Source organism: Barbus barbus (assembly GCF_936440315.1).
Source record: "Barbus barbus genome assembly, chromosome: 36".
NCBI lineage: Eukaryota > Metazoa > Chordata > Actinopteri > Cypriniformes > Cyprinidae > Barbus > Barbus barbus.
The window spans coordinates 21403613-21425758 of NC_136714.1; the positions used below are offsets into that span (position 1 = coordinate 21403613).

The following is a 22146-nucleotide window of genomic DNA, read 5'->3' on the forward strand; positions in this document are numbered from 1 at the left end:
ACAATTTTGCAGATAGACTTGAAGGTATTATTAACCATGTCAAAACAATACTAGTACGACTCTACATGCTACTACAGGTCCTTTTCAAAAAAATAGCATATTGTGATAAAGTTCATTATTTTCTGTAATGTACTGATAAACATTAGACTTTCATATATTTTAGATTCATTACAACACAACTCAAGTAGTTCAAGCCTTTTATTGTTTTAATATTGATGATTTTGGCATACAGCTCATGAAAACCCAAAATTCTCAAAAAATTAGCATATCATGAAAAGTAGGGCTGTATACCTTGGAGAACCTGGCGATACGATACATACCTCGATACACAGGTCACGATTCGATACGTACCTCGATACAGAGCTGTCTCGATACGATTTGATACAATGTGACACGATTCGATACGATTCAATAAAAATACATGGGCCAGAGCCAATTAGTTAATGCTGAACACATTTACTCAACAAACCTGCATTTTTCTTCAATTTATTGAAGACAAAAGTGCATTATAACAAAGTGCATTTTGCTTAAATATTTGCAACTTTAAGTGCTCTGATTAATTGTACACAAATTGTATTAATCTGGAAATTACCACAAGTCAACATTTAACTTTCCAAGGGTACAGTCTGAGCTCACACAAGCACAAAATCTTCTTCTTATTATTCTTAACTTCTTATTAAATCTTCTTATAATTCTTTTTTGTGACACCATGTACTGCCATAACATATTTCACTATGAAATCACTTAAATGCTACATCTTGCTTTAACATTTTCCATGAGTTTTTTGAAACTCGCGGGCGCCGCTGCGCCCCCTAATGGCTGGGCGGAGTATCGATACTAAGGGCTAGAATATCGATACTGTATCTTTTTTTATTATATCGGTATGTATCTAAGAATCGATATTTTGAGCACACCCCTAATGAAAAGGTTCTCTAAACGAGCTATTAACCTAATCATCTGAATCAACTAATTAACTCTAAACACCTGCAAAAGATTCCTGAGGCTTTTAAAAACTCCCAGCCTGGTTCATTACTCAAAACCGCAATCATGGGTAAGACTGCCGACCTGACTGCTGTCCAGAAGGCCATCATTGACACCCTCAAGCAAGAGGGTAAGACACAGAAAGAAATTTCTGAACGAATAGGCTGTTCCCAGAGTGCTGTATCAAGGCACCTCAGTGGGAAGTCTGTGGGAAGGAAAAAGTGTGGCAGAAAACGCAGCACAACGAGAAGAGGTGACCGGACCCTGAGGAAGATTGTGGAGAAGGACCGATTCCAGACCTTGGGGGACCTGCGGAAGCAGTGGACTGAGTCTGGAGTAGAAACATCCAGAGCCACCGTGTACAGGCGTGTGCAGGAAATGGGCTACAGGTGCCGCATTCCCCAGGTCAAGCCACTTTTGAACCAGAAACAGCGGCAGAAGCGCCTGACCTGGGCTACAGAGAAGCAGCACTGGACTGTTGCTCAGTGGTCCAAAGTACTTTTTTCGGATGAAAGCAAATTTTGCATGTCATTCGGAAATCAAGGTGCCAGAGTCTGGAGGAAGACTGGGGAGAGGGAAATGCCAAAATGCCTGAAGTCCAGTGTCAAGTACCCACAGTCAGTGATGCTGGTGTTGGTCCACTGTGTTTTATCAAGGGCAGGGTCAATGCAGCTAGCTATCAGGAGATTTTGGAGCACTTCATGCTTCCATCTGCTGAAAAGCTTTATGGAGGTGAAGATTTCGTTTTTCAGCACGACCTGGCACCTGCTCACAGTGCCAAAACCACTGGTAAATGGTTTACTGACCATGGTATTACTGTGCTCAATTGGCCTGCCAACTCTCCTGACCTGAACCCCATAGAGAATCTGTGGGATATTGTGAAGAGAAAGTTGAGAGACGCAAGACCCAACACTCTGGATGAGCTTAAGGCCGCTATCGAAGCATCCTGGGCCTCCATAACACCTCAGCAGTGCCACAGGCTGATTGCCTCCATGCCACGCCGCATTGAAGCAGTCATTTCTGCAAAAGGATTCCCGACCAAGTATTGAGTGCATAACTGAACATAATTATTTGAAGGTTGACTTTTTTTGTATTAAAAACACTTTTCTTTTATTGGTCGGATGAAATATGCTAATTGTTTGAGATAGGAATTTTGGGTTTTCATGAGCTGTATGCCAAAATCATCAATATTAAAACAATAAAAGGCTTGAACTACTTCAGTTGTGTTGTAATGAATCTAAAATATATGAAAGTCTAATGTTTATCAGTACATTACAGAAAATAATGAACTTTATCACAATATGCTAATTTTTTGAAAAGGACCTGTACTATTAATAATACATAAATAAAACAAAAGTAAAGGCAACTTTAATTTATTCAAATAATCAACTGGATACAATATATAGAATGATAAGCAATGAGATCAGAGGATGCTGTAAAGAGCTCAAACATGCTTCGAAAACATGCTGAATGAAATTGCGTGATTGTGACGGCATGCATTTATGTAACATCCCTGTAAACAGTCCTCTCAACAGTGCTCAAATGCAGTCGCTAGTGCGATATGGATGCAAACGTTTACTCTAGCCCTTCAAGAAATACTGGGCAGAAACAGTGAGGAATGATATTAAGAGGTTATAAATACACAGTACAGCGTTCCCTTCAATATACAATACACCTCTATTCAATGTAACGTTTGCAATGTCAGTCTTTGAGAAAGCAGCTGTACATAGGAAACGGAAAAATGCTGTCTTTGATTTCAGCTGGTGAATTTAGCTCGTAGTTTTGATTGTACAGAAGAAGAAAATATGGTTATGGAGGATTTCGCTAAACATGCATCATCTGAATTCTGCTAAACATTCTAATGTGCAAAGATAAATCTCCATATATATATATATATATATATATATATATATATATATATATATATATATATATATATTTCGATTTTCCCAATAAATACTTAATCAAAAAAGGGGAACGGTGCTTCTCTGGTCCTGAATATATTAAAGTCATCAAAATCTGTTAAAATGTCCACTTACATATACAGTAGTGATATTGTATAACCAGCTTCGGTCGGTGCACATGAATATTTAAGTCAATATTAAAAGATTCCTTCAATAATCAACATCCAACATACACAAAAGACCAACCGACTGACTTACACAGTCCAGAACTGCACCACAATGTGAGATTTCTTATGCATAGTAATAGTACCTACACAAAAGATTCAAATCAAAAGTCTTAAAGAGAGAGAATCACAGAAAACAAGTACTATAAAATACAGCAGAGTTTAACATGCAGGAAAACAAAAAGTGGAAAAAACTAAAAGGTAGAGAGTTGACTTATAGTTACAAGGTTAACCAACAACATACATTCAACCTACTTGTGCAGAAAAGACTCCCCTGATACATGGAAGCATGAGCTATGTTATTCATTTCAGTGGTGGAAAAGCACCATCACTCTGACATTTTGAAACTACAGTTAAATAGAACAAACAAACAAACAATCATAGAAAAATAATCAACACAGGAGATACATGACCGTAGTGCACACTGAGAAAATCTCAACAGGGCTTTGGACTATTTTTGCTAACTTTAAAACTGAGCTTAAGCGAGTGACTAGTTCTACACTGTCTAGAACAGCTTGTCTAAAATGTCCAATTATACTTTATCTACAATTCTATTGTACCAAAAAACTCTACACATGTACTGATGATCTATGCTACAGTTATGAGTATGAAAATGTAAGGCATACATTTGTGTCAAAACAGACTGACAAACATTGATTCCTTAAGTGAAAAGTCATGCATAGATTGCACAAAGTTATTGTATTTCCTTAAGAACTTCATAGAGTATGCGTCCTATATAGAAATGCCGATAACGAACTCACTCTGATCATGACGAAGTTGGAAATGCATTACTACATGGCATTTTGGTAATCCTACACAGGAAAAGGAAGTGAAATTACAGTAAGAAACTGTTAGCTTCATGATTAAAAGGGTCATGTTACACACAAGAAGATGAACGGTCACAATGCCTATTGTGGCATTCCCTAAAGGTTATTTGCGCCCTAAATAATTAACCTACTATTCAAAAACATGCTATGTAACTCTCTCATTTCTTGGTTTTGGGCTTTGCTGTTTATAAAAAAAAAAAAAGGAGACAGTTTCCAGGTTTGGTCCTGTTCACTATCTGCAGCGCTGACATTATAATATAAACACAAAGTCGTGTGATTTGATATATAAACACACACATACAAACTTGTCTGCATTTTACATCCTGAAGTGTTTCCTTACTACATTTATACACATTTCCTGACTGCAAATTTTAAGAATTTGCATTAAAAAATTATTATTTTTTAATTATTAATTTGCTTAAACCTGATTTTGAGAAAGAATTCCAGTTGAAGTTGAAATATCTGAAGAAAGTCTAAGTTGTTTTTTTTTCATTTATTTTTAAATTCAGTTCTAATAATCTAATGAGATCTGTAAAACTGCAATGAAGTCCCTCTAATTAATCAGTGATGGAAAAAACTGAAGAAATCATTCATTTCTTCTTATAAGTACATTTAGATGTTACTGTCAGCAGTTTTGAAGAATTTTAAGTATTTAAAGCTATTTCATGTGTTAATTTTGGAATATTTTACTGTAAATTCATGTATTAATTTAATCAAACAAACCTGATTTTTTATATTTTCAACTTGAAATAAATTTCTGATGAAAGTCTAAGCTATATTTATTATGTTCAAATTCAGTTCTAATAAGATCTGTAAAACTGCCACAAAGCAGCACGTCTCTCTTTAAGAATTGAGTGATGCACAAACCTAAGAAATTGTACAGTTTTTCCTAAAAAATTCAGTTTAGCCTCGCGGTGGCACCCCCTAGCTGAAATAAGAGGAGTAAAGCAGAGTCTCCGTGCCGGAGAGGAGAGTAGAAACACACGCACACACAGAAAACAGGTCCTGAGAGACGGCAGAGACCTGGCCGGACAGATACAGTGCATGCTGCTGTGGACTGTACAAATGCATGCATGAGTGGGTGGGCACACTCCACATCAACAACCCAACAAAAGCATCTTCCTTTCTTCCTTCCATCTTTCCATCCACGCACCAGCCCCAGGTCCATATCCTGGCCTTCCGGCAGCCACGACACCCCCATCCTTGCGCATTTCCCCCGAGCAAGATGCCCACAACTATCAGGAAAGAACTTCATCCTCGCCCACGAAGGGCAGGTCCATGCTCCGCATGCCTTCCTCGCTCTCTTGTTTCCTAGGAAACAGACAATTGTGGAGGTTGAAAATAACCGCACATTCCAGGCGTGTCAACCTGTCTATAGCAATGCAGACTGTCAGCGCAAGGGGAGGGGTACATGGCATCGCATCAGTCATATGCTCGGGTCAGGAGGCGGCACATGAGAGTGACTGACTACCATGTTTTTGCAAGGGGTTGTACTGGGAAGACCGGGATTGCGGCACCACATGCAAAATGCACCCAAGTCCAACAAACCAATCAGAGTCCTGGTAAAAAATGACCATGGCAGGGCGGCAAATCAGGATGCTCCTCTCCTTTTTTGTTGCTGACATTATGCATGAGGGGCATGCAGATATAGAAGGACCTGGAAAACATCATCCTGAACTGCCCATGAACTTACAGGACATACATGAACTTGTTTTATCTGTTAAGCATTACATGCAAAATATGCTTGATGTACTAAGGGTTGATTATTAAAAGTAGCTTGTACAGCTACTAAGGTTCTTAATAACATGAATATTTTATATATTACATGCATAAAATGCTGTTTGTTAGGTAGGAAAACACAAGCGGAAAAGCTTGTTATTCTTTAAGCCATCTGAATGATAGTTTTGAGCATGCTAGAAAAACACCACACCATTCCTTTTAAGTGCAGATCGTTCGAAATGGGCATGACCATTATCTCCAACATATAATATAGGTGGAGGAGAGTGAACAGGACATAGGTGGAGCGCTAACAGGCTAGCAGAGCTTTACCTGGGGGTACTGAGATTGTGGCGGTATTTCAAACTCCCTGCTCTCCCTTTTCTAGATGTCAGGAGAGATGTGGATACGTGAGAATTCTTAAATCGGAGTGTTTCTATCAAATATTCTTGAAAACATGACTAAACAAGAGCCTTAAAAGGAATAATTCATGCTAAATATAACTCAAATATGCTAATGATTACCACAGAAAATAATTTATGCGTGTCCCTTGGTTTCTGAAAACCAACAAAAAAAGTAGGTTAAAGGGATAGTTCACTCAAAAACGAAAATTCTACTCACCCTCGTGTCATTCCAAACTTTATGAATTTCTTTCTTCTGTTGAGTACAAAATACGGTATTTTGAAGAATGTTGGTAACCAAACAGTTGACGGTAGCCATTGAAAGAAAATACTATGGAAGTCAATGGCTAAGTAAAGTAAGAATTTTCATTTTTGGGTAAACTATCCCTTTAACAGTCTTAGCAAAGCTATTCTTATAAGATAGTTACTTTGCTAGGTAGTAATCAACCTAGCAAAGCACTGCAATAAAAGCTTCAACATAGTTGCAAAGGGGGCACTCATGAGTCATAAAATGATAAAAATGACTCTAGCTTTGTTAAAATATGTATTGCATACTTTCCCACTATGTAGAAGGCAAGAAACAGTATGTGATGTCTAAATTCACAGTATTCATTAGACATTATGCGAAAAGTACTCGAATTAACTACTACTTCCGGTGTATCTGATCACTTTACAATCACATGAGGCACCTGCAGAGGATTTGTGAACGGCAGTGAAGCAACGACAGCAATGACAACCTGGCAGATGTAGTACGTCTGGATTTCATATTACACACACTCATATTATATAGAACATTAAGTAGGTTCATTTAGTCATTTACATTTAGTCTTTTAGCAGACGCTTTTATCCAAAGCGACTTACAAATGAGGACAGCAGAAGCAATCAAAACCAACAAAAAAGCAATTCGTAAGTTGACATTCAAAAATTCAAAGGTTTATATTCAAATGTAGTACCTTATCGGATAGTATGTTTTTATGGACTTTATGGACACACACAAGAGAAGAATACAAGTCCACATTAAGTATGGCATTTGGAACAAGGCCTTTAACATCATCTTGAGTAAAGCGTTTTAGCTTAGCAGGCTAATCGGTTAGCTTGGTAACAGTAAGCTAAATGAAAACAAAATAAACATGTTTAATGTGACCATTCTTAGCTTTGGCTTCATAACCCAATGTGTGATGTATAAGTTCAAGAACATGAATTTATCAATCGACAGAGATTTATATTAGAATTTTAGTAATTTAGCAAATCACCGGATTAAATCACCTACAGAAAATGTTAGAAGCACACAGAGTTAATTCACCAAGAAATGTAGTCTCAACTCAAAAAGATAATTTAGACAACTTTAGAGGTCAAATAATACATTTTACTGAAGGTTTAGAGTGATAAAAAACATTCAAAGGTTTGTCAGTATGAGTTTTTTAATATTCACTTATGCTCCAAGGCTGCATTTGATCAAAAGTAGAGCAGAACAGTAACATCTGTGAGATATCACAATTTAAGAGGCGTTTTCTATTTTAATATATTTTCAGTGTCACATGATCCTTTAGAAATCATTCTAATATGATGATTTGCTGCACAAGGAATATTTCTAATTATTATCAATATTGAAAACAGTTCATATGGAAGCATGTGTGTAGCTAAATTCAGTTTGAAATGTACTATGCAAAATGGCAATGTATTTCTGTTTTTATATTTACATTTTCACATTCATATGTGCAACATTTAGTGCAAAATTAAAATTAAATTATATAATTTAAATGTGCCATTTTCTACACTAGTTTTAATATGCAAATAAAAAACATTTTAAAGCTTCAGAAGTTGCAAAATTAAAATGAAAATGTATTACCCAAATTGATTAGATATGTTTAACATGTCCAAGCAAAAACTAGCAAAATTATTATTTAAATGCTGTTTTTCCTAAATGCATTTAGACTTAGGGGATTGCATTTCCATCGTGAAACCGTGGGATAATTGTAGCAAAATGCAATGAGAGTTTCAAAATGCATTCTGAGCCAAAGGTGCAGCAAAAGGATAGCAAAATGTATTTAATTTTTCTTAAATGCATTGACACCTACATATATAACGTTTAAATTGCATTTTCATTAAATACCCCACGATGAATATAGTTTAAGTCATTGTGGATTTGAAAATGCTTTCCGAGCACACCCCCTAGCTGTCAATCAAGATTTTTAATTAAATCAACACTCTAGCTTTGATTATTGATGAAAAGAAGTTTAAAATATTGTTTGGTTTATTTTTTTGTTTTCGTCAATTTTCCGACTTTTGAGCGATTAGTTACCGTTTTGTACACATTGTCATGTTAATTAGAATTCAAATGCATTTTGTTTTATTGACCACAATATCATTGATATTTGTCTGAGAGGGGCACTTTTGAATAATTTTGAAAAAAGGGCAGGGGCTCGAGCCCCCAAAGCCCTTGCCACTGAGGAACTCTGCACGTCCCTGTTCAGGAGCCACGAATCATGCGCTATTTTACGGATTAAAAATAAGAGTAATAAAATATAAGGTAAGGTAGTAAATAAGGGTAGAATAGCATTGTCTGTTTGCTTATGTGCATCAATCCGAGTGTAAACGGTGAGAGAAGTTCAGGCAGGTGAAAAGCGTTTGGTTAATGGTGAATATTGACCTATCGTGCGTCCTGTTGCCGAGCCCCGTCTTGATGTAATGATTGACAGCTAGGGGGTGTGCTCGGCTCGGAATGCATTTTCAAATCCACAATGACTTAAACTATATTCATCGCAGGGTATTTAATGAAAATGCAATTGAAACTTCATATATGTAAGTGTCAATGCATTGAAGAAAAATAAAATACATTTAAATCACCATTTTGCTATCCTTTTGCTGCACCTTTGGCTCAGAATGCATTTTGAAACTCATTGCATTTTGCTACAATTATCCCACGGTCTCACGATGAAAATGCAACCCAAGTGTCCTACCCCTAAGTCTAAATGCATTTAGGAAAAACAGCATTTCAATTATAATTTCGCTACAGTTTTTGCTTGGACATGTTAAACATATCTATTCAATTTGGGTAATACATTTTCATTTGCATATTAAAACTAGTGTAGAAAATGGCACATTTAAATGATATAATTGAATTTTCATTTTCATTTTGCACTAAATGATGTGCATATGAATGTGAAAATGTAAATTTAAATACAGAAATACATTGCCATTTTGCATATTACATTTCAAACTGAATTTAGCCACACATATGCTTCCATAAGTTAAAGTGTGATTCATTTATTTGGAATCAATATCTTTTGTGACATTCTAAAATGTCTTTACTGTCCCTTTTGATAAATTTAATGCATCCTTGCTGAACAAAAGTATTAATAAAAGGACAGAAACAAGTCAAAATTATTTTCTGTGGAAATGTTGCATAGACATTAAGCTCCTGAATATTCAATTAAGCTCTATCCTTATCATATTACAGTATAAACTAGTGTAGTTAAATAGCACAGAGTAATTAAATTACTAGCTAGGCAAACCATTAAAAATTGTCTGTGACCACTGAAACCACTGCAGAGTTCCAAGTCTATGTTCAGGAAGTTTGTTCCAGTTATAGCCCATCCCTAATGAGGAAGACTTACGATAGCGTGTGTCCCGGTGCGGCGAGACTCCTGTCTTCCCTGCGGCCCCAATCAAACGGGTTCCCAAAAGAACGCTTGCGCAGCATAGTCCTAACCAAGATCTGAAGCAGAGAGCATGCAGCAAGAATAAGAACTCCAAAAACAGGCGTCGGGCTGTAATCTGTGTGGGTCATTAATCTGCTGTGAAGTTATTAGCATGGAATACATTAAGTGTATTCATAAAAACAGAATTAGGGTTGTCTAAACAGGCCACCAGGGGCTTGCGATCTCACCACGGTGGCCAGGCTGGGGATGTGCTTGACAGAGTTTTCCACCTCCTCCTCTGTCACTTCTATCAGGCTGCAGCAGTTATCGTCCTCAGGGGGGAGGGGCTCAGCGCCGTGCCGTGTCACCCATGGGTGCACCTACAATAACAACAACAACGGAAAAGAAATCCTGCTTTGATATCATTAATTAACTCAAGACTGTGTCTAAGCAGCTGGAGAGTCCTATATTCATACAGGAAGTGAAATCATCTTTTAAGAATAAGAAAGGGTTTTATTTTTGGTCCACTTGAAGCATGGAGGCTAATTATAACTTAAGAAAAAATATACTACCGTGTACAAACAATCTGGGGTCAGTAAGATTTTTTTCTTGAAAGAAATTATTCCTTCTATTTAGCAAGAATGCATTAAGTTGATTAAGAGGAAGTAAATATATTTTTTTTTACAAAACATTTTTTATGTCAGTCAAATGCAGTTCTTTTGAACTTCCCATTCATCAAAGAATCCTGACAAAAGTATCACAGTTAAAAAAAATCAAAATGCATTATAAGAAATGTTGCTTGAGCACCAAACCAGCATATTAGAATGATTTCTGAAGGATCATGTGACACTGAAGACTGGAGCAATAACTGCTAAAAATTCAACTTTGCCATATTTAAAGTGCATTAAAATAAAACAAGTTAATTTAAATTGTAATAATATTTCACAATATTAATGCTTTTACTGTATTTTTGAATAAATGGAGCCTTGATGAGCATAAGAGACTTTTTTCAAAACCATCAGCCAAATCTTACTGACCCCAACATTTTGAACGGTAGTATGTATGGTTCCAAAATAATTACATATAAAACAACCAAACATCAACCAATAGTGTGATTCTAAGCCAAAACTGTTTATTTTTCTGACCAATCATAAAAGAGGGCTAGTATTGTTGTACTTTAGTACTAATCCTTTGTTGAACTTGAAGGTGGCGTCATCAGTGAACACTGACCTTGATTTGTGGGACGGTAATTCTGGTTTCAGGATTCTTGTCCAACATTTTAAACAGAAGGTCCTTTAAGTCATCTGATATGTCCGCGCTGTTAAGTGGGACAAAAATCAACTTCAGAACATCAGGATAGGGAAGGTCTTTCAGGCTCAAGAGAAATACTCACTTCTCTGGAAGCTCCACCGGTTGGGTCTTGATCTTCTGATGGAGGCTCAAAATACGCTCATCCATAAACGGACACTGTAGAGAGAGGAAATAAAGTCAAAGACCATTTCATACACTCTTCTTGAACAGTTCTGCTGAATTGTTACTGTTTACAGTGCATATTTCATGATATATACGAAGGTCAAAACAGGACGTACCACTCCAAAGATGAAACAGTATAAGGTGACTCCCATTGCCCACACATCCAGAGCCTATAAAAACATGATGGTAACTTGATTAAATCAATTTTGATAAAGTCTGACAGGATATTAGCAACTAGCTTCGAGAACAGCGCTTTTAACCTTTCCAGAGAAGTTCTTGCGGGTCTCTGAGAGGGTCTCTGGGGCGAGAAACGCTGGCGTCCCAACTGTGCTGGTCAGGAGGGCATCCGCTCCCTCAAACTGGTTACTGACCCCAAAGTCGGCAATTTTAACATGGCCATCTTTCCCAACAAGCAGGTTAGAAGGCTTGATGTCCCGATGAATGATTTTCTGGTAATGTACTGTTGAGGATGAATAGTTGCCATCACTTTTAATCATTACTCATTGCATTTTGATGACTATCAAGAAGAACTGCATCTAGTCTCATAATTTGAGGTATAACTCTATTATCTATCTGTTATCTAATATCTATTCACTAAAACTGTTAAAAAAGTTTTAATTGATAGAAATAAAGCTGAAATAAAATAATATATAAATATTACATGAAAAACCTAAATGAAAATTAAAAATGTATTGCCAAACAACTGAAAAAAAAGACGTTTAAGTACCAAAATTACTAACAAAATTCAAAAATAAAGCAAATTAAAGCTATAAATATGTTTAAAACAAAAACAAAATCTAATAAAAAAAATAAAATGACTAATGAAATCAAACTAATGAAATGTAAACTGAACATAGTATACAAATAGTATAAAAATATAATAAAATACAAATATTAGTCTAAAGCATATAAACAAATAATACATAATACTAAAATAACACTGCTAAATGGCCAGACAGAATAAGCAATGTGGACTAGACATGAAAACTGAAATTATATGAAAATTAAAAAAATAAAAGCCAATTCAAAATAATAATAAATCCTATAATATATAAATAATACTAAATGCTAAGTAAGTAGTTGGCCAGAATAAGATATCCTGACAAGACTTTAGTCTAAAAGTTTGGCTCCATTAGACTATCCAGTGCCCAGACACTGGCACGAGGCCATGAAAATGTACCTTGTCCTTTTATCTGGATGTATTAGCAACAATCATGAGTATTGATCACACTGCTAAGCATTAGTTAAATTCCCGCACTCACAATACTCAATTCCTCTCAGCAGGTCCTGGAAGTAGAAGCGTGCCTGGTCCTCATCCAGGGGCTTATCGGTAGGAACCTCCATCACAGCTCTGCAAACACATGGGGAATGAGACACAGTTTCTCTAGCAGAGTGACACTAGCACAGCATGGGCCGGCGCTACAATCAGAAATAACATGCTTGCTCACCCTCGTTTGACAAGCTCGAAAACTGTGAAAGCACACAGGAAACAGAGTTAGGATGTTTTGCATTACCTTCTCTGATTTCACATATATTCAGCACAGAAAATCTGAATAAATTGTGCATGTGCAAGTGTGTAGCATCTGCCAAGAGGACGAGTATCTGGCCAGACTTACCCATGTACAGATGGTCCTCACTTGGATCATCCAGCACCTGCACAAAAATAACAAAGTAGTTTAGAAAGGGAATGAAACCAGTCAGCATAGACCTTATATTATGCCTTATTTGATGTAAATGAAAACAAGGGTTTGACACATAGAAATTCAGTTCATTCAATATGACAGACTGCATTAATATTAACATGCATCAACATCTAATTATTACAACCCAGTTTTGTGGACCTTTAAGGGAAAAACTTTCATTCAGTGTTTTTATTGGTTAAATACTAACTGCTAATTTTTGTAATCAGTATTTGTGTCTTATTTTCCAGTAAAACTAACATCCTAAAACCAACTTTTTATTTTTTTGTTGGTTTTGTTTTAAGCATTAACCACACTACATATTGTTAGATTTATGCTTAAAAATATAATTTAATGAATTAATAAAAAAAATTATTTGAATATTTAATGCAATTTTGCTTAAAAATACATTTATCTTTATACTATAGTAAATTTTTACTGGAAAATAAAGCAAAAATACTGATAACGATTTCAGAATCAGAATCAGAATGAGCTTTATTGCCAGGTATGTTTGCACATACAAGGAATTTGTTTTAGTGACAGTAGCTCCACAGTGCGAAAGGATGACATCAACTGAACAGGACACAGATAATAAAACATTTAAATTAAAAATAAAATAATGTACAAATATACAAAAATGTGCCAAATAGCACAAACACAATATACAAAATAGACAATTCGGTATGTACAGGTACGCTAGGTGCAAATTTGAAATGTAATAAGTATGTGTGTAAAATAAACATAAAAAAGGACTACTTATTTATTTTATATTATTTTATATTTATATTATATTATTTATTTATTTGTGCAGTGTACAATATTCAAGAAACTGTCTTTCTATTCATCAATGCCTTATTTTTATTCATGTCAAATTTAATATGATGCTTGTAATTTTTTCGAGGTTAAAATACTTTACCTCTCTCAGTTTAATAAATTTATAGGTGGAGTTTCTGTTTAAATGGTAGAAGTGTTTGGGGAAACCTGTTTGAAAATATTTATAATTTTTTAATTCTACTTGGTGGTGCACAAATTACACATTCAATTCTTTTTATATATTTTTTAAGTGTACAACATTTAAGAAACTCTATTTATAACCCTCACAGCCTTATTTTTATTAATGTTAAATTTATTATGTGGTGTGTAATTTTCCCCATCCAGGTTTAATTAGATTTAAAGGTTGACTTTTTTTCCCAGACTACAGGAAACTTGTTTGAAAATAATAATTTTCTTTCTTTCTTTTTTTTTACACTTGGAGGCACTAATGGTGCATAAATCACACCTTTGGCTGCATATTGATAATACAAGCACCCACCTCCACAAGCTTAACCACATTAGAGTGATCAAGCTTCTTGAGGATGGCTATCTCCTGGTAAACACGCTCCAGAGGCCCTTTGGGCTGAGGGGGGCCCTCAGGGACCAATTTTGCCCCACGAGGAGGAGGTCTGCCTGTTTAAACCAGCACAAGAGGAAATCATGTAAAAGGTTGAAGTATTGGGGATTCTGCTAGCTGATGAAACTGCACCCCCAACCTCATACACACATACACTCACACATAAACCCCCGCTGAGCGCTCCATCTGCTTTAAAGCAGACACTTACGTGGGAACCCAGCCTGCCTCATCAGTCGTTTCTTGGACAGCACTTTCATGGCCTGTGGAAAGCAGTGAGAATGAGAGAGTGAGAGCAGATATCCAGTGTCATTACTGGTGCTGGGTGACATATGCCCCATTCAACAACAAGTACTGAGTGAGGATGACTACAACTGCCCCAAAAATTCCGATTAAAAAAAGCACAAATTAATCCGAGATTGAGCAATTTTAAGTTAACATTTTTGTGATATTACAGCAATATGCTATTATTGTTATTATTATTATTATTGTTGTTATTACAGCATGTTCATAATTATCATTATCAAGATATTCTATTTCATATTAAAATTCAATTAGTTCTCAAATCCCAATAATATAACAATATTTAATATTTTAGCAATTTATTATTATAATGCTAATAATATTACTAATTTGATTGAGAAAATTGAGCAATTTTAAGTTAACATTTATTGTAATATTACAGCAACATTATTATTATTATTATTATTATTATAGCATGTTCATAATCATTATCAAGATATTCCATTTAATAAAAAACACCCCCAAAAATAAAAATAAATAAAATAGATGGTCTTAAAATACTATCTATCTATCTATCTATCTATCTATCTATCTATCTATCTATCTATCTATCTATCTATCTATCTATCTATCTATCTATCTATCTATCTATCTATCTCTTCATTTTGATGCCATAATGTACGGTATATTCAAGAAACCAGCTCTGTGTGAAGAGTACTACACAAAAAATGAAAATAAAATAAGCAACAAATAATAAATTTAAGTAAAGAAAAAGCAAATAAGAGGAATGATCAAAATTAAGTTAATATCAAAATATTACAGCAATATTTTATTATTATGCATGTTAATAATTCTAATACTACTACAAATATTAAAACTACTAATAATAATCAAGATTAGGATATTTAGAAATAAAAAATATTTAAACATATTTACACATATACATACATATATATATATACACATACAGTCATGGCCAAAAATATCGGCACCTTTGGTAAATATGATCAAAGAAGGCTGTGAGAATTAATCTGCATTGTTAATCCTTTTGATCTTTTATTAAAAAAAATTCACAAAAATCTAACCTTTCATTGGATAATAAGAATTTAAAATGGGGGAAATATCATTATGGAATAAATGTTTTTCTCTAATACACATTGACCACAATTAACGGCACCCTTTTATTCAATACTTTTTGAAACCTCCATTTGCCAGTTTAACAGCTCTACATTTTCTCCTATAATGCCTGATGAGGTTAGAGAACACCTGACAAGAGATCAGAGACCATTCCTTCATCCAGAATCACTTCAGATCCTTTAGATTCCCAGCTCCATGACGCTGCTTCTTCTCTTCCGTTCACCCCACTTATTTTCTACAGGGTTCAGGTCAGAGGACTGGAATGGCCATAGCAGAAGCTTGGTTTTGTGCTCAGTGACCCATTTTTGTGTTGTTTTTGAGGTTTGTGTTTGGATTATTGTACGGTTGGAAGATCATGGCCCATTATAAGATTTCTAACAGAGTCAGTCACTTATTGATTTTTTTATCTGTTGGTATTTGATAGAATCCATGATGCCATGTGTCTAAACAAGATGTCCAGGACATCCAGCAGAAACATAGGCCCACAAAATCAAAAATACAGAAATATATTTAATTGTACACATGGGGAACTTTTTATCCCTGTATTCATCAAACCCATCTTGAGTGTTTGCTGCTTAAAAGCTCATTTTTTAGTTTCATCTGACCATAGAAGTCAGTCCCATTTGAAGTTCCAGTCATGTCTGATAACTGAATTTGCTGGAGTTTGTTTTTGGATGAGCTAGGAGAATTTTTCTTGAAATCCTCCCAAACAACATGTGGTGATGTAGGGGCTGTTTGACTATTTTTTTTAAGGTTTTCTGACCCCGAGACTCAACTATTTTCTGCAATTCTCCAGCTGTGGTCCTTGGAGAGTCTTTAGCACTCAAACTCTCCTTCTCACCGTGCATTAGGACGATATAGACACACGTCCTCTTCCAGGCAGTTTCGTAACATTTTATGTTGATTGGAAATTCTTAATTATTGCCCTGATGGTGGAAATGGGAATTTTTACTGCTCTAGCTCTTTTCTTAAAGCCACTTGACTAATTTGTGAAGCTCAATTATCTTTTGCTGCACATCGGAAATATATTCTTTGGTTTTTCTCATTGTGATGGATGATTAAGGGAATTTGGGCTTTGTTTTCCCTCCTATTTATATTTCTGTGAAACAGGAAGCCATGGCTGGATAATTTCATGTTCATAATCACCCTAGAGTGCTCAAAATTGTGAATATGAACGGGAATATACTTCAGAGATATTTTACTCATAAGAATTTCTAGGGGTGCCAATAATTGTGTCCAATGTGTATTAGAGAAAAACATTTATTTCATGATATTTCCCACCATTTTAAATTCTTATTATCCAATGAAATGTTAGATTTGTGTGAATTTTTAAAATAAAAGATCAAAAGGATTAACAATGCAGATTAATTTTCACAGCCTTCTTTGATCATATTTACCAAGGGTGCCGATATTTTTGGCCATGACTGTATACACATACATAATGTGTGTGTGTGTGTACAATACAGTAAGAAACAGACATTTTTTCATAGAGATGAAGTAATATATGACTTATATGACTACTGATGAAATGACTACTTATTTAGCTGGATTATGAGTCCATGTCTTATGCAGAAATTCTACATTTCCCATCATTCTCTGTGGTATGCTTTGCTCTTTTGATGCACTAGTGCTAAAATGCATTTTACTTCAATTAAAATCACATCATAATTATGATTTTCGAACCCATTAGGAGGAACTTCTCAACTGACAGTGTCTATGTGACCGTTTTAAGACTGGCTGCTGAAGATGACCTCAACTAGTCAATCATAATTTAATGATCACTGATAACACTAGGATGTTAGTTCATGTTTACTCTTCACACATGAAGTGTGTATATACTCGTGCAAGATCATGAGAGTGTGTTGTGTCAGTCACTCACATAGTACGTGTTGTCGTCTTCATTGTACGCCAGCTTAACAACTCCATAGGAGCCCTTAATCAGGAAAACAAAGTGCGTGAGTCATGATGACAACTTGTAAATGGATCAAATTGCAATACAAACACACTCAGTAACATGCAAAAACGGTGGGAAACAGGAAGCTAAAGTGGCCAAGCATTTGTGCCGTTTGATTAACTGGAGAACATGTAAACTAAACAAAGCCAGTAGGCAACAGCCGGCATCTTGATGAATACCATAGACAGGCATAATTCCACTTCTGTTCTGTCTCTATCTCTCTCAAACCCACACACACACACACTCAGGTCCCAGCTGGGAGAGCAGATTGCCGTTCCAGCAGGGAATCCAACCCTCAGACACAGAGATGAGAGCAGAGCAGGAATCTCCCCATCCAAGCTGACAGTTTTCCATGCCCTCGAATAGAGAAGAAGCTTAGTGGAACAGCAACAGTGGACACACTTCACTGCTCCTTTCACTCTGTATACTACTTCATTAGTAAATTCATTACATGTGCTTATGTGTACTCTTCTTAGAAAAAAAGTACTGTGGTAATACTATGGTACACACGGTTTACAAAGAACTCCAAGTACTGTGTAACATGGCATTAACATGATGCCATGTCCAAAAAAACATGGTAAAACATGGTACTTTTGGTAAAGGTTTAATCCGTTCTATTCTATTGATTAAACTTTGATCTGTCCCATGGTGTTACAGAATTACCATATTCATATACTATGAAATTAAATAGTATTCCAAGTTATTTAAAACTCTATTACCATGGTACCCTGTTCCACAAAAAAAGAAAAAAAGAAAAAGGGACTATTGCAAACAGTAACAGCAAAATTCTGTGGTCAAATATTTATTTTTCCTACATTTGTCCTGTTTATCTCTAGTATCACAATTTTTTATTCTCATATACACTACTGTTTAAAAGTTTCAGTTCAGTAAAATTTAGGTTTTTTTTTTAATGATTTTTTAAAATACTTTTATTCAGCAAGGATGCTTGAATTGAACAAAAGTGACAGTAAAGATAGTCATGATGTTAAAAATATTTATTTCACGGTTCCACAAAAATATTAAATAAAGCACATTAAACATTTATAATAACAATAAATGTTTCCTGAGCACCAAATGAGTGTATTAGATTGATTTCTGGACACTGAAGACTGGAGTAATGGCTGCTGAAAACTCACCTGTGTCTTCACAGGAATAAATTACATTTCAAAATATTTTCAAATAGAAAACCATTATTTTAAATTACAATAATATTTAGTTTTTTTGGTTTTGTTTTTTAAATATATGCAGCCTGGTGAGCATAAGAAACTTCTTAAAAAATACATAAAAAAATTGTACCAACCCCAAACTTCTTCACTTTTCAACTCAAATCTATATTTCATGTGTATTTATTTATTTACTTGCCAAGATCCAGAAAAAGTCAAATGTGGGTAATTTCATGTGATTCATTTCAGTGATTTAATAATGTACATCTGTGTGTCCCAAGTATTTTATTACTTTAGATATTTTTTTACTATACCAAATATGTGAGATGTTTGTTTGTTCTGAAATAAGAAAAACAGCTCAATTAATCTTTCAGCAGAGTGTTCATTCATCCCAGACTCAGCAGGAAATGATCTATACATAAATAATAAATGAAAAATAGACATACCTTTCCGATCTCATCTTTCAGCTTGTACTGGTTGAGCTGCACGCAGTCCTTTTGAAATAAAGAAATGCATGATATCGATCAATGACACTGAGGTCTTCTTTAAGGAACTGTAGCCACTACTTGAGCCTGTGTGGCCAAAGATCACAGCAAATTCTAACTTGATTCTCTCATCAAGAATGATGCTTGTAACATTCCAGGTTCAAAGAATCAAAAGCATTAGCAGAAGAAGGGAGTTTCTGAGCCAAGGTTATTATAGTTAATTAAAACTAGAAACATAAAAAACATTTCCGTTACCTGAAACACTTACATATTAAAAAACATTTTATTTCAGCTAGTTGCCAAGGCATCATTTCTCATTTGAAGTACTAAAATAAACTACATAAAAGTAAAATTAATAAATAATATATGGACAAAAACTAATAAAAATGACAAAAATGCACTACAAAATTACTAAAACTTTGAACACAGAAAATATATATAAAAATAATCAAATTCAAAATCTTAACAAAAACTCTAAAAAAAAAAAAAAACTTGAGCCCAGAAAGCTACACAAGCTAAAGCTACACACATTTCTCGCTGATTTCATGTCCTAATGGAAAAGCAGAAGCATCTATAGGGGAACTTTCTCTTGACAAGCGCCATAAAGAGGAAGGTAATTGCTCCTGTCTGTAACCTTACCTTACATACCGTCTCAACCTCGCAGACTTGAAGCCAGTGCAGAGAATGAAGAAAAGCAAATGTTCTTCTCAAAGACAACATCAGTTCTCACACAAGCAGCTCAAATTATCTCAGGCCACAGCATAATATTGTCTAGTTTTTGGTGGTGTAATTATATAAGCTTACATAATTGTTAGGCACAATGGTAACCATTGTGTTGCTCAGACAGTTGGGTTGTGTTAAAATAGATGATGTTGTGTTTTACACCTTCCAGACATCCTCTAATATAGAGATCACAAAGAGCCATTTCTATATTTTATAAATGATCTTATAATATATTTAGTTTTATGTAATATTTCAAATCTAAATATACATGAGTTGAACTACTAATTAATTAAATGTTAAATAATATATAAATTATAAAAACATTTTTTTTTAAACTGCAACATTAGAGTTGAGCATAATTAGAAAAAAAATTTAATTTCCCCCATGACATTTACAAGCCTACATAATTCAAAATATAGAGACAAATTAATTTATATTAATAATTTAAATGTTAAATAATAAAATTTTTAGCATAATTACAAACTTTTCCATATTTTATTTCCATGACATTTACAAGACTTCAGGCCACTAATACAAGCCTACATAATTTAAAATATATAAACATAGCCAAAACATATATAAATATAAAGTATATAAACATTAAATATAGACATACATTTTATGTCTATATTTACTGTCTATTTCTAATATATAAATAATAATTAGTGGTAATAATTTAAATATTAAATATTATATAAATAGTAAAAATATTATTTAATAAATATTTGTAACATTTTAGTTAAAATATTTTATATTGATATATACACAATAATTTTATAATGTAAATTTTATATTATACAAAATATTTATTATAAACTATTTACTGTCTATATATTACATGTAAATAATAATTAATTGCTATTAATATATATATATATAAAATATTTATATATTACATAATATATTTATATTAAGTCTATATTTTATTTCCAGCCTACAAGCCATTTTTACAAGCCTACATCATTTAAAATAGTGATCACAAAGAGCAGTTCATAGCCTCAAAGCTTTATAATGCATATTTTATATATTATATTATAATATCTTTATAATGCATTTAATGTTTAGATTTAATGCGTAATTATGAATGAATAGATATTAATAATTTAAATAGTACATATATAAATAATTTAATTATATAATAACAAATATGTTTACATTTCATTTAAATATACCATCATTAATTAATGGATATTTATGTAAGGGACTTCCCTACTCTTCCAAACACACCTGCCATTACCTCCGGCCACGTACCTGCAGGTCTGTGATGGAGACACGATGAGACTCCACGGTTGGTCTTCGAGGGAGGCGTGGAGACGAGTGAGGGGAGGTGATTGGCGAGTAGGGCAGAGATGGGTAAATATAGCGTCCGTTCAGCCCCGGCGAACCACAGGGCGACGAAAGCGTCTGCGAGCGTTCCTGTAGCGACAGCTTCCTGTCGGAGAGGCTCAGTCTACCTCTGTGCTCCTGCGGTTCTGGGAAGAGTGCTTCAGGGCGGCCCACCGTGTGGGATAAAAGATCACAGGAGGCCATGCGGAAGGGCAGGACCAGACCTGACGACGCCGGCTCCGGCGTTTCTGAGCTGTCCATGTCCTCCACCTCCTCCTCCTCTCTGCCCTCCTGCCCTGAGCCATGACTGGGCTCGTACTCTGTCACCACAATCATGGACTCCATCTCGCTGATACAAGGGCTCAGGCGCGTGGACAGGGAAGGGAGCACAACACAGCTCCGCAGCAGGTCAGGAAGTGGCTGATTGGGCGGCTGTATCGGGGGAATGGGCGGAGCATGGCCCAGAGCGGCAGGGGGATCAGAAGAGGGCCAGGAGAAGACACAGGGAAACATAGTGTCCTTCCCAAACACCTCTCAGTAGCCCCTCCATCAACGCCTGGCAGGAAAAACAGAGTTGGGAAATGTTAGATGTCATACAGAATGTCAACGCTTTTGACCAATGAATTTCCTTGACTTTGAGTATCATTTGGGAATGGCCGTTAAGGTCACTTCACATTTTTATTATTATTTTTCCATGTTCTTTTCTGATATTGCCAAATATTTTATATATCCAATCCCAATCAATCAATTTTACCCTATCACCAATATTTTATAATGTATTATTTTATATATTATTTTTATCATATAATTAACCCATTATATACATATTTGATATTTATTTAATAGTTAGTATCCAATTGTTTAGTGTCCAATTATGAATTG

At 34.9% G+C, this 22146-nt stretch overlaps 1 protein-coding gene across 1 annotated transcript in view; it reads right to left on the reverse strand.

Annotated features, from left to right (window-relative positions):
• Positions 1-2957: 2957 nt before the first annotated feature.
• The window catches only part of LOC306855472 (calcium/calmodulin-dependent protein kinase kinase 2-like), a 40935-nt gene continuing 21746 nt past the window's right edge, over positions 2958-22146 (reverse strand). The window contains exons 2-16 of the mRNA XM_079394217.1: positions 21190-21820; positions 19177-19224; positions 17493-17546; positions 14445-14496; positions 14159-14292; positions 12784-12820; positions 12616-12637; positions 12430-12518; positions 11428-11627; positions 11284-11337; positions 11088-11161; positions 10925-11012; positions 9943-10074; positions 9671-9771; positions 2958-5247 (exon numbers count right to left, since the gene is read on the reverse strand). Coding sequence (XP_079250343.1) covers positions 5175-5247; positions 9671-9771; positions 9943-10074; positions 10925-11012; positions 11088-11161; positions 11284-11337; positions 11428-11627; positions 12430-12518; positions 12616-12637; positions 12784-12820; positions 14159-14292; positions 14445-14496; positions 17493-17546; positions 19177-19224; positions 21190-21777 — 1746 coding nt within the window. The 5' untranslated portion in view covers positions 21778-21820 and the 3' untranslated portion in view covers positions 2958-5174. The remainder of the gene's footprint in view (positions 5248-9670; positions 9772-9942; positions 10075-10924; positions 11013-11087; positions 11162-11283; positions 11338-11427; positions 11628-12429; positions 12519-12615; positions 12638-12783; positions 12821-14158; positions 14293-14444; positions 14497-17492; positions 17547-19176; positions 19225-21189; positions 21821-22146) is intronic.